Genomic DNA, 12,224 nt, shown 5'->3' with positions numbered 1-12,224 from the left:
CCCTTGTGGGAGTCGAACCAGCAACCTTGTGGTTGAGAGGATGCACTCCAACCAACTGAGCCATCCGGGAGCTCAGCGGCAGCTCAGCTCAAGGTGCTGTGTTCAATCTTAGTTGCCAGGGGCAGAGCCCACCATCCCTTGCGGGAGTCGAGGAATTGAACTGGCAACCTTGTTGTTGAGAGCCCACGCTCCAACCAACAACTGAGCCATCCGGGAGGCAGCTCAGCTCAAGGTGCCGTGTTCAATCTTAGTTGCAGGGGGCAGAGCCCACCATCCCTTGCAGGACTCGAGGAATTGAACTGGCAACCTTGTGGTTGAGAGCCCACTGGCCCATGTGGGAATCAAACCAGCAGCCTTCAGAGTTAGGAACACGGAGCTCCAACCGCTGAAGCCACCGGGCCGGCCCGCCCACCCCCCATTTTTAAAAAAATAAAAAGTATTGTCATATATTTTTATGTTGATTTGTTTCTTTATGCTAGAAGATAACCTGTAGGAGAGCTGCGGCCTATATGTTTGGTTAACTGCTCTATAACGACGTCCAGAACAAAGCCTGGCATATGTGTGCTAATAAATATTTATTAAATGAATTAGTAATGAATGAAAATGTATTAATATAAGTTAATGTGCTAGATATTGTGATGTTTATGAGTGGATTATGGTTTTATGAAGTGAATGTCTCAGAAAATACATTTTTAAGCTATGCTATTATAGTTAAAAATAGTTTAAGTGAATCATTTTATATAATGGCAAATGGACTGACCTCCTGTAGGTTTTCGCTGGTGTCTAAAAGTTTAAAACAAGGTATCTAACTTCTGATTAATTTAAGTTCTGGTTTAGTGTGTTGTGTATGTAGTTTTAAAATTAAATAGTTTTAAATTTAAGTAAGTAGTTTTAAAATTCACGTTTGTAATAAACTTAAGTGGAACAAAAATGACTAAACTTTAACTTTCTAATATTTATTAGAAAACAATTTAGTGTTATTGAGTTTGAATTTATACAGTCCATTAACTACAGAAACTCTAGTATATAACTGATTCACATGTCATTTTAGTATTGCTGTTGCTTGTTAAGTTGGCTCTTATTTTCTCTGTCCACTTTTTTCTTTTAGAGATGATGGTAGTATTTTTGATGGGTTGGTGGAAGAAGATGACAAGGACAAAGCAAAAAGGTAGTTCAACTTAGGATGTAAAATAGTAAATGGATGAATAATAAGTAATTGCAATAGTAAATAAGTAGTAAATCAGTGATTTCCAAATGCTGTCTGCCTTAAGAACTTAGATATGTTAACTAGGTGGAAGAGCTTAGAATACCAGTATACAGGTAATAAGTTAAATAAAATTATCCTTTAAATATGCACATCTCATCAAATCATATTATGGGAGCATAGTATCTGTGTGGCATCACTGGGGATGTTAACCTTCATCACTTGGCTAAGGTAGGGTGTGCCTGGATTCACTATTGTAGTCACTGTTTTTCCCTTAACCTACCCTATTTTTTTGGAAGCGAGTTATTAAGTGTAGCCCATCTTCAAATTAGGGACCCAGGGAATTAAGCTCCACCTCTACATAAATTTGGAATTCTTCTGTTAAAAAATAGTCTCTTTCCCATTTATTTATGTCTGTATTGACTCATATATATTTATTTTATGCTTCATGTTATGCTTCAGTGTTACTTGTGGCTCAAATTGTTCCAGCTTTAGCCACTGGGAGGTCTTTCAGAGTTGTCTCCTGTGTCTTTTCACATGCCTCCATTCACCAATAGAAAGGAAAGTAGATAATAGAGAGAGGGAGGGGAGACTTGTTGAGAGGTATTATCAGGTAGGTGAGGGAATGGGATCTAGAACCACGGTGGTGAGGGTGGGGGCTTTGACCTTAAATAGGGGCCTTGACAGTTAATTATGGTATCAAGAAGGAGGGTTCAGGTAACACTATAGCCATGTTTATAGTCAGTCGGTGAGCAGTAAATAGTTTGGGGGCTTGTCTTCCCCAGGATTCCTAGCCCTTATTAGCACAGTCTTTGTCGTCAGAGCAGGCACTCATTGTTTGATGAGGCAATCAGTTATTATCTGTTTTCTTAAAAGATTTGTACAATTGTATTTTTTCCCAGTACTATTATCGAATAGATGCTTGTTCATTACAGAAAAACAAATAAATAAATAAATAAAATTATCCTTTGACCTTTTGGGAATGTAGTATAGTTTGCTTAAACAAATTCTAAAATTATTTATAGAGCAGTTATTTATTGAGCAATTATATAGAGCAACTGCATTCTAAAATTCAACTTCACAAAGCAGATAATTAGAGGTATTATAGAATGGTTAATTGCTCTATAAATAATTGTACTGTAATTGTCTCAAGGGGTCTCAGTGCAACTAAATAGTTACTGGTTATTGCTTCACATAGACTAGTAGTAATTATTAATTTAGCACATGTTTTTGAATGCTTACTGTATGTTAGGTGTTCTGCTTACGTGCTTAGATGAAAAAATTTGGGCTCTATTATCGAGGAGCCCACTGCCTGATGGAGGGACAGATATGCAAACAAATGATTACAGCTCTGTGTTGGAGGCTGGAATATAGGAATAAAGAGGAAGAATGTGTGGGTAAGCCTGAGGATAGGGAGGTTCTCATTTTTAGATTTCTGTGTATAATTTAAAACTTACAGGAGATGGATAACTTCCTCCTATTCAATAATTTTTATAATTTGTATTTGCACATTATATGTACTTTCACAAAATGTATTTCAGTTATATAATCTTAGGAAAATAGAAATTCTTGGTAAATATTAGAGTAAATAAAACCTGAGATTTAAATGCAATTTGTCTTTTTGGCATTTTCATAAAAACATGTATGCCAGATGCCTTATACATAAAAGTTTCTATAGTGACAAACTGAGAAGAAAAATTATTGCCCAAATGAACTGTAAATGTGAGGTTGGACAGTTAAGTTCGTGAACTCATCCTTGAAAAAGTGCTACATACCTTATTGCTGAATATCACTATGGTCACCTTTGAAGTATTCCCGTTGGGAAGCTTTGCACCACCGCCAGCGCCTAGTCCACCATTCAAATCAGTTTTCTGGAATGGCCATCAGAGCTGTCGTCGTATTACCCTTGATGTCCTGAATGTCATGAAAATGTCTTCCTTTCAATATTTCCTTTATCTCTGGGTAAAGAAACAAGTCAGTGGGGGCCAGATTAGGTGAATAGGGAGGGTGTTCCAATACAGTTATTTTTTTACTGGGTAAAAACTCCCTCACAGACAGTGCCGTGTGAGCTGGTGCATTGCTGTGACGCAAGAGCCATGAATGTTGGTGAAAAGTCAGGTTATCTAACTTTTTCACGCAGCCTTTTCAGTATTTCCAATTAGTAAACTTAATTAACTGTTTGTCTAGTTGGTACAAATTCATAATGAATAATCCCTCTGATATCAAAAAAGGTTAGCAACATCGTTGCAACAAGTTCGCGAACTTAATTGTCAGACCTCATATTGTTGGTAAACTAGGAGATAAATATTTATTACCATCTACATTGACAGAAGTACATGCTATGTGTTGTGTCCAAACTGAGCATTATATGAAACTGTTTGTATAATCAAATGGATTATTTGAAAACTACTTATTTAATTTTTTATTTCTTTAGAGTATCTAGAAACAAATCTGAAAAGAAACGTAGAGATCAATTTAATGTTCTCATTAAGGAGCTGGGATCCATGCTTCCTGGTAATGCTAGAAAGATGGACAAATCTACCGTTCTACAGAAGAGCATTGATTTTTTACGAAAACATAAAGGTAAATTTTTAACTTTGTTAAATTGATATACATACATATTTTATGACAGCTCTCCCTTAAAGCATAATGTGATAGAATCTTGGTAGTGATGGTTAAGATTGGATGCTTCCTAGGCATTTTTTAGAGAAAGAAATGAATTGCTTTTTAAAAGACTTCCTGGTGTGTTCTTTCTTTCATTCAACAAACATTTATTTAGTGCCTACTATATCCTAGATTCTCATGCTGCAGGGTAACAGTACTGGTCCTCGAGTAAGTCAAGCCAAGGGAGACTGACATGTAAGTGGCTATTACAATGCAAATAATAAGAGGAAGAGTGCTTGTAAACCTGAGATTTGCTATGAAACCAGGAAAGAATGGAAGACTAGGAAGGCTTAAAAATAGTTGATTCTTCACGTGAGCCTTTTTAGATTAAGTAAGGAAAACAGCATTTCACACGGAGGAAATAGCACGTACAAAAGCAGAGAAAGGGGAGAATTCATTGTAACTGGAGCATCGTTTGAGTTGGAAAATTATGGGAATATTTGAAAGAAAGGCAAGAGACTGATTATGAGGGCCTCATACGTCATTTTAAAAGATCGTTTCAGTGTATACCTAGGAAATAAACACTATGTTTAAAATAAAGTGATTATTTCTTTATGGAAGAAAATCACTTTGACTAAATAAGCTTGAAAAGAAAATTCAAAGAATATTAGGTATTTTGGTAGCAGATAATAGATGAAAAACTTATAAAAGGACATTTCCTGTTTCAGATGCAAGTAAAACTGCAAAAGTAAGCACTAATGCCTTTACTAGCTTGATTTATGCTCCACCATCTTTGAAATTATTTTTGTCCATTTCACTGCCATTACTTCCCATCTCCTCTGCTGCCAATAAAGCAATAGCTTTTTCTTATATATCTCATCCTCTTCTGCATGTCTAAAGCACTGGAAATTTTAATCCACCCTCCACTGGCTTGCTGTTCCCTTTGTCTGTGTTATACTGCCCTTCGTCGTTCACCTCCCTTCTTAATTGAGACTAACTTCTTTTTCTTTTTTTGCCCTCTAAATGTGACATCGCTCAAGGTCTTACCTTGTGTGTTCTTGCTTTTTCTATACACTTTCCCTTGGTTATCTCACTCCATAGCTTCAACTATTGTTTCTATTAAACTACTAAATCTTTATTTTTAGATGCAGACTCTTCATCTTTTATTTCCAGATAACTTCTGCATCTTGTTTATATCCTCAAACTCAGCACATCTAAAACTGAATTCATTTTCCTTTTGTCCAGTCACCACTTTCTCTCAGCTTTGCTTTTTTTATTTTTACACCACCTTAGAGCTCAAACCTGAAAATACTTGGATTTTTTTCATCTTCCTAGTACTATATTACAGTTGCCAAACTCTCTTGACACATTTTGTAAGTGTGTCAAAATTAAATGTCATAATTTTTATTGCCACCATTGTCATTATATTTTATTTGTACAAATAGTATTCTTACTATCTCAGTATCCCTTAGTAGTTAGCATAGTCAGACCCTCAGACAAAGGAGTTCAATAAATGATTGTTGAATGAAATGAAATAGTATACATGGATTTCTCCCTTACAAAAGAGGATTAATTTTGGCATTAAGTAGATCAGGTTTTTTGTTTTTTTGTTTTTTAAATTGGGTATATAATTCTCACAAAAATAAAATTTACCTGAAATTGAAAGGAAATTCTTATATAATGATTACTCTAAAATAAGCCTGTGCTTAACTAAACTTGATGGGATTTTCTTGTGGATTTAAATTTTCTTTCTTAATGTGTATCATTGAGGTGAATTTGAAAAGTATGACTATATTCCACAGATTTAGTAGCTAAACTTTTTAGTTACTCTTCATATTCTAGTACAATGGTGCCTCGGTTTTCGAACGTAATCCATGAGTTCTGAAATGTTCGAAAACAGCCGACAGCTAGGCCTCAGGATCTTGCACTCAGCGGAAGCCATGTGACATGTTTGACCTCTGAATTGTGTTCAAGAACCGAAGCGTTTACTTCCAGGTTTACGGCGTTTGTAAACCAAAATGTTCGTCAACGGAGACGTTCGAAAACCGAGGTACCACTGTATAGGCATTTTTTTAAATATAAATTTTATTGGGGAATATTGGGGGACAATGTGTTTCTCTAGGGCCATCAGCTCCAAATAGTTGTACTTCAATCTAGTTGTGGAGGGCGCAGCTCAGCTCCAAGTCCAGTTGCTGTTGGGAATTGAACCGGTAATCTTGTTATTGAGAGCTTGTGCTCCAACCAGCTGAGCCATCTGGGCACCCCACTGGCAGCTCAGTGGCAGCGTGTTGTCTTCAGTCTAGTTCTGGAGGGCGCAGCTCACTGGCCCATGTGGGAATTGAACTGGCAACCGTGTTGCTCAGAGCTTGCGCTCTAACCAACTGAGCCATCCGGCCACCCTACGCATTTTTAATATTGTAAATTTTGGGTAACAATTTAGTATATTTATATATCTGGTAATAGAAAAATCAAAACAATGTCGTCTATACTTTTCACTGCAAAGTAGCATATGTTTTGTAAGGTGAAATCTATGACACAGATTTTTATTTTGCCTACAGTTAAAAATGGAAAAACATTTGTTACCTAAATGGTTCATGTTTCATCCTTTATGAATAGCTTTCTCATAGCTAAATCTATTAGTAAGTAGTACATTGCAAAATAAACTTAATAATTTTGTTAAAATGTGTGTCCCAACCCCCAAATTTTTGACCAGGCCTTTACCACTAAGGAAACATGCAAGAGGACACTAAGCAAAATCACTCTGGGATTATTATTATAAAGTTTTTACCCCAAATCTTAATTTAATCTCTTGAGTGATTAAGACTAGAGCACCTTAGCCTGGGAGGAACCTTTCTGCCTGCCAGTAGGCAGGTCTAAAGTCCTCTTTGTTAAAAGCAGACTTCATGACCTCCGTGGCTCCTTTCCTCCAGGCTTATGTTCTTATGTCTGCTCTAGATTCTACCTCTTGAATGGCAAGGAAAGGGAGAAGAAAAGGAGTATCTTCTAATGCTTAATCTAATCTGATTGTTCTGATTCTTGTTTAGTCATTGTGTCAAGCAGGAAGCAAATCTCAGGCCTTGCAGTAACATAGGCTATCACAAATCCCCAGAGAAAAACCCAGGAGACTAGATTTCCAGGAGACCAAATCCAAGGAGATAACTTGCCACGTTAACTCAGATATTTCACAATACCAAAACCTGGATTTCTTGATACTTACCTAGACCAATAACTGTTACTCCCATGGTTCTCATCTTTAATTAGAGTGGGAAGAGAGAAGGCAACTTGTAGGACTTTCGTACTGCCCCAGTCACCCACCCCGTAGTTGGAGTATGCCACTAATGTGTCAAATAATCTGTTTACAGAAATCACTGCACAGTCAGATGCTAGTGAAATTCGACAGGACTGGAAACCTACATTCCTTAGTAATGAAGAGTTTACACAATTAATGTTAGAGGTATGTCGAGATTTAATTTTTGAAAAGTTTCATTTTCCTCAAAAAATAAATCATAAGGGTGACTAATTTTAGTATAGTTTTAACAGTATTTAATGTTGAAAAGTTTAATTCAACATAAATCAATAACCTATATCTTCAGTTAAAATTAATCGATGTAAATATTGTAAGCAAATGGTACTACGTGGTAAATGAATGCCAAATATTCATGTTTTCAGTATTAGTCTGAATTGTTGAAAGGCTTAATAAAAGTCAGAAAACTATAGCTACTAAGTCTCTACCTGGGACCACACTAGCAACATTAAAATGAATAATATATATTATTCATCACATATTATATATTTTTATGAAATGTATCCTATTGGACAGCAGCATTTTTTTAACAAGTTAAAATCTACCTATAACCAACATAAAATGATAATAAATAAAGTATTTTGAAAATATAAAACAAATGAAATATGCATTGAAAGGCAACTCTTCTTAATTCAAGCGGAAACTTTTAAAAGAAAATAAGTAAATATTCTTTTGTGACAAATTTAGTTTTGAAAACAATTCAGAGCATATTTGCTTATAATTGCAAAACTACATACAATAATTATACAATCGACCAAAATCTTGAGTCGCTCGTACCTATCACACTAAGTACACAGAATTCAGTATCAGATTTTCATGAAAACTTAAATAGGAAACAAGTGGTATACTTTGGCAGTAACAGTTAAGGACAACAAAAATGGCTACAAAGCAGAAAGTAGACATAAAGCAACTGATATGGGGATGAAGATGTTAAATTTAGGTTTCTTATCCTGTTTGTTTGGGTCGTTTCTTTTAGACTTGAAGCATTTATCTATGTCATATATGTATATGTTATGGCCATGTCTCCAAGTGTCTTTGTATAATATATTGACTAAAGTCTGAAGTAACAGAGTATTTTGCAAATCAGTGAGTTATTTTTACCATTTATACTTTGGATTAAATAGTTAATTGCTAGATTAATTCTTTATTCAGCAGAAATTTTACCATATGAAATGTTACCATAGGAAAGTATGTTGGAATATAAATATTTTGTATATTTTTAAACCTGTACTTAAAATCTGAAAAATAACATTTTTCACTTATCAACTCAGTAAATCTTCAATAATCTTATGACGTAGACATTATTAGTATCCCATTTTTACTTCCAGATGAGGAAATCAAGGAACAAAGGGATTGTGAAAAAAACTGCAGTTAGTTAAGTGGCTCAGCTGGGATTTGCTGCAGGTAGACTAGCCTCCGACCCCTGGCCTCAGCCCCTGTGCGTACTCCTGCCACTCACGAAACTTCTTTTCAGTGAAAGCTAGCCGTGGCATAGAACTTGTACCTTACTAACCGTCAGTTAGCCCTTTAAATTAGTGGACACTTAAGTTATAAATCAAATAATAGTTTCTGATTTTGTTAAATGTTTTTTTCTAAAGATCGACATTGTCCAAAATTATCTCTTTAGATATATGGCATATGTTTATGAAAGGGTGCCCACAGCTAATGTCTACAACAGCGAAAGGAAATAAATACCTAATTTAATTACCCTAATTTAATTTTTATGGTTATACCCTCAGTGTAATTGTTTAGTAAGTCCTGTTACTCATTAACTATTTACCCTGTTTTATTGGTGTGAAAAATTTCTTATAAATTCATAAATTGGTACAATAGCTACACTCATATATTAATAACCTTAATGAAGGTAAATTACCTATTCACTTATAAGCTAAACAGAAAAGCATTGTCTTCAGATTTTTTTTCATAAGGGATAGATCTTTATTAATTGCCAAGACACATGTAGTACATACATCGATAAATATTTTTAAAAATCAAAGATTCTAGAGATTATTACATTATTTATAATATACAACAGAGAAAACTTCAATATATTAAAAATTTTTAAAGTATAAATTAGTTGTCACAGCTTTTAGGATTACATTCCTGAAAAATGTTACTTTTATTTATTTTTAACCTGTCAAGTATATTTTTTATTTTTAGTATTTACAACTGTTAAGTAAAGATTGAAGGATATATATAAATGTGTGTATATATTGTAACCTGGGTCCAACTAACCTAGTTTGTTACTACTGTTGGTTGGTCATGTTGATCAGATTACACATAGGAAGTCCAGGCACCATTTTCAGCAGAATTTCAGATGCAGGCTATATCTTGGAATGTTAGAGCTGCCAGTAGAAGAGATTAGATCATTCACCTCAGCCTCTTCATTTTATGGATGAGGCCTGAAGAGGTTGCAACTTGACTGAGGTCAGATGACTAATTAATGGAAGAACTGGACCTGAGATCTTAAAATTCACTTCTAATTTGTGTTGGCTGTCTCCATTCCTCCATTGCCATCTATCCCTCCCGCTCTTGTCTTTGTTGCCTGAAGAATATTCCTTGCTACCCTTCGGGGAGGTAAGAGTACTCAAGGAAACAGGGGCAGTTTAGCCTGACCGGATCTCTATGCAAAGTCATCTTTATGTGAAATCATCTTTAGTATTATAGTTCTTTCCCTTGGCGTCTGGCAGCACTCTCCAGTAATCTACAAGGGAAGGGCTAGTGCCCTTTCAGCCTTGTCTTAGATAGAGATCCACAAGGAGGTCCTATCCCCTTCCATCCTGTCTTCCTCAGATTAAACACTAACAATGAAGGTTTACACAGTCTTTTTATTTGTGGGTCAAGTAGATATCAAATAGGAAGACAAGGAGTTTTAACTAATGAACCTTTCCCCTGTATCATGCAATGTGGAAACGGGATACTTGTCTTCGGTCTTGGGATGAGGATGTCCTCTGTATTGCTCACTCTTCCACATCTCTCTGATCTTGCTCCTCAGGGCCCTTCTCAAGGTCTTTTTAGTTTTTGGCGTACCCGCCTACGTACTTGAGAAATTACATCCGTCCACTCAGAACAAGTCTGGGCCCTGGGTCCTTCCTTGTGTTAAGACTTTGGCGAGATGCTCTTCTCTGCTGAATCTTTGCCTGCTTTGAAAGTGGGAACGGTGGGATCTGCTCCTAGGAGTGAGATTAAGCCTTTAAGAGTTCTGATTTCAGTTCATTCTCTTCACAGAAGAGAGCTGCTGGACTCTAATTCCTAGCAAATACCTGAAGAGCAAATATAGTTCATCATAGTAAATATTAATATTCTTTCAAAGATGACAGTCTAGCTTCACACAAGAAAAGCTAGTTCTTATCATCTTGACCCTATTCCTTATGAAATAATAACACTGGCATTACTGTACTTAGAAGTTTTTGTAAAAATAATTGCATGAATGTTTTGCTTAAATTAGAAGGTTTTCACCCCTGCCTTCTATATTAGCCAAGAATGGGCTTATCTAAGCCATTCTGGAAGATAAGCATCTACTCAAAATAAGTTCTTTCTCTTATCCAAGTCTCTCTCCAATATACTTCAACAATTGCTTAGAAGTAAAGGGAGGTTGCTCTAATTCCCAGGTCTGTAAATGATGTACAAGTATGTTTTTTATCTGCCGTACGCTATCCTTATGCTAGGTGCTGCAGGTACAGTGTTGAAGAAGATACACATGGTTTATTCTAGAGATTGCTATCCTTTGAGAGAGCCCTACAATTAAATAAGAAATCCAGATTTAGTGTGATAACTATTTTGGAAGGAGAAGAGGAACTCCTCTTGGTATATCTTTTCAGCTTTACATCGTCAACATCTTTTCCACTGGGTCTTCCTTTCCCTCAGCCTGCAAAAATATACGTCAGTTAAGTTTTTTAATGCCTTCCCTTGATACTTGGTCTCCTTAAAACTTTCATTGCTCCCTTCTTCCATTCTAAAGTTCTTGAAAGAGTGATTTATAATCTCCTTCTCATCATCCACTCATCTGTAAACTCACTGTCGTCTGACTAACCTTCCTATTGACACAACTCTTGAAAGTCACCAAATTCATTTCTTAATTTCTCATTTCTTACGCTGTTTGATCTCATTTTACATGGAATCATCCCTCTTCCCCTTCACTCACCTTGTCATTCTCTTCTGTTGACTTCCTCGCTGACAGTGTACTCTGCCTACTCTGTCATTGTCCCTGGTACTTTTCCTTCCTTCATCCCCAGATATATGTAGATAATTCCGCCAAGGATTTTGTCTGGCATGCAGATCTTGTGCAAATCTCATTTTTTCAGCTGTCATTCTGTGCCTAAGATTCTCAAATGAAAATAACTTTGTAATGTATAAAGTACAGGATTGCTTTATTATTAAGTATTGTATCCCCTGTGCTGGCTTCTCTCCTAAACTTCTGCATTTCTCAATGCTTGCCTGAGTCCTTTCTTCTCAATGCTGACTGCTCCTAGTTTCATTCAGATGCTCATTAACTTCCGTAACTATTCCAAAAGGCACTGAAGTTTTCCTAACTTAATTGTCCTTTTCCCCTAAATCCATTTTACATGCTGTTTCCAGACTACGCTTGGACAAAGTCCTTCTGTTCTAATCTGGTATTCAGGGCCTGTCATGATCTGACCTTGGCCTATGTTTCCCGCTTTAGTTCCCTTTCACTTTATTCCCCATGTATCTTCCTACACTTCAGTCATACACCTCTCTGTTAATATATCCAAAAGGTGATAATGTGTTCTTTTGTGTGCCAGAGACATATCATTGATGACGTACATGCGTGCTTTGGAAATATTAGCATCTTCAAATAAGGCCATCTTCACCTATCACACATATGATTAAAGTAGCACATTAAGTCTATGTTTTAGAAACCAACTGTTTTATTGATGGCCATAGACGGATTTTTTTTTCCCTAGAAGCATTTAAAAATGCACAAAGATATATGTGTGTATATATATATATATATATATATATATATATATATATATTACAGTTTTCTAAAGGGAAAAAGGTAGCATTTTGACAGTGCTCTGGAAATTTCCTCATTAAGTCTTTTGTCATTTGGTAAGTTAGATTTTTATTTCTGGTAAGTTCGATTTTTAT

At 35.8% G+C, this 12,224-nt stretch overlaps 1 protein-coding gene across 28 annotated transcripts in view; it reads left to right on the top strand.

Annotated features, from left to right (window-relative positions):
• CLOCK (clock circadian regulator) overlaps positions 1-12,224 on the top strand; it is a 124,121-nt gene that overhangs the window by 62,815 nt on the left and 49,082 nt on the right. For 26 of the 28 annotated variants that reach the window (XM_019740117.3, XM_019740111.3, XM_019740115.3 and 23 more), the window contains 3 exons: positions 1,109-1,168; positions 3,639-3,787; positions 7,171-7,262. In XM_019740117.3, coding sequence (XP_019595676.3) covers positions 1,109-1,168; positions 3,639-3,787; positions 7,171-7,262 — 301 coding nt within the window. Of the gene's footprint in view, positions 1-1,108; positions 1,169-3,638; positions 3,788-7,165; positions 7,263-12,224 lie in introns of those variants that run through there. The other 2 variants (XM_074324544.2, XM_074324545.2) reach the window with 2 other exon arrangements.

The sequence above is a fragment of the Rhinolophus sinicus genome, chromosome 1, assembly GCF_057876585.1.
Source record: "Rhinolophus sinicus isolate RSI-liver-muscle chromosome 1, RSI-T2T, whole genome shotgun sequence".
Classification (NCBI taxonomy): domain Eukaryota; kingdom Metazoa; phylum Chordata; class Mammalia; order Chiroptera; family Rhinolophidae; genus Rhinolophus; species Rhinolophus sinicus.
The sequence above is the reverse complement of the archived record's forward strand: the minus strand, read 5'-3'. Positions and strand labels throughout refer to the sequence as shown.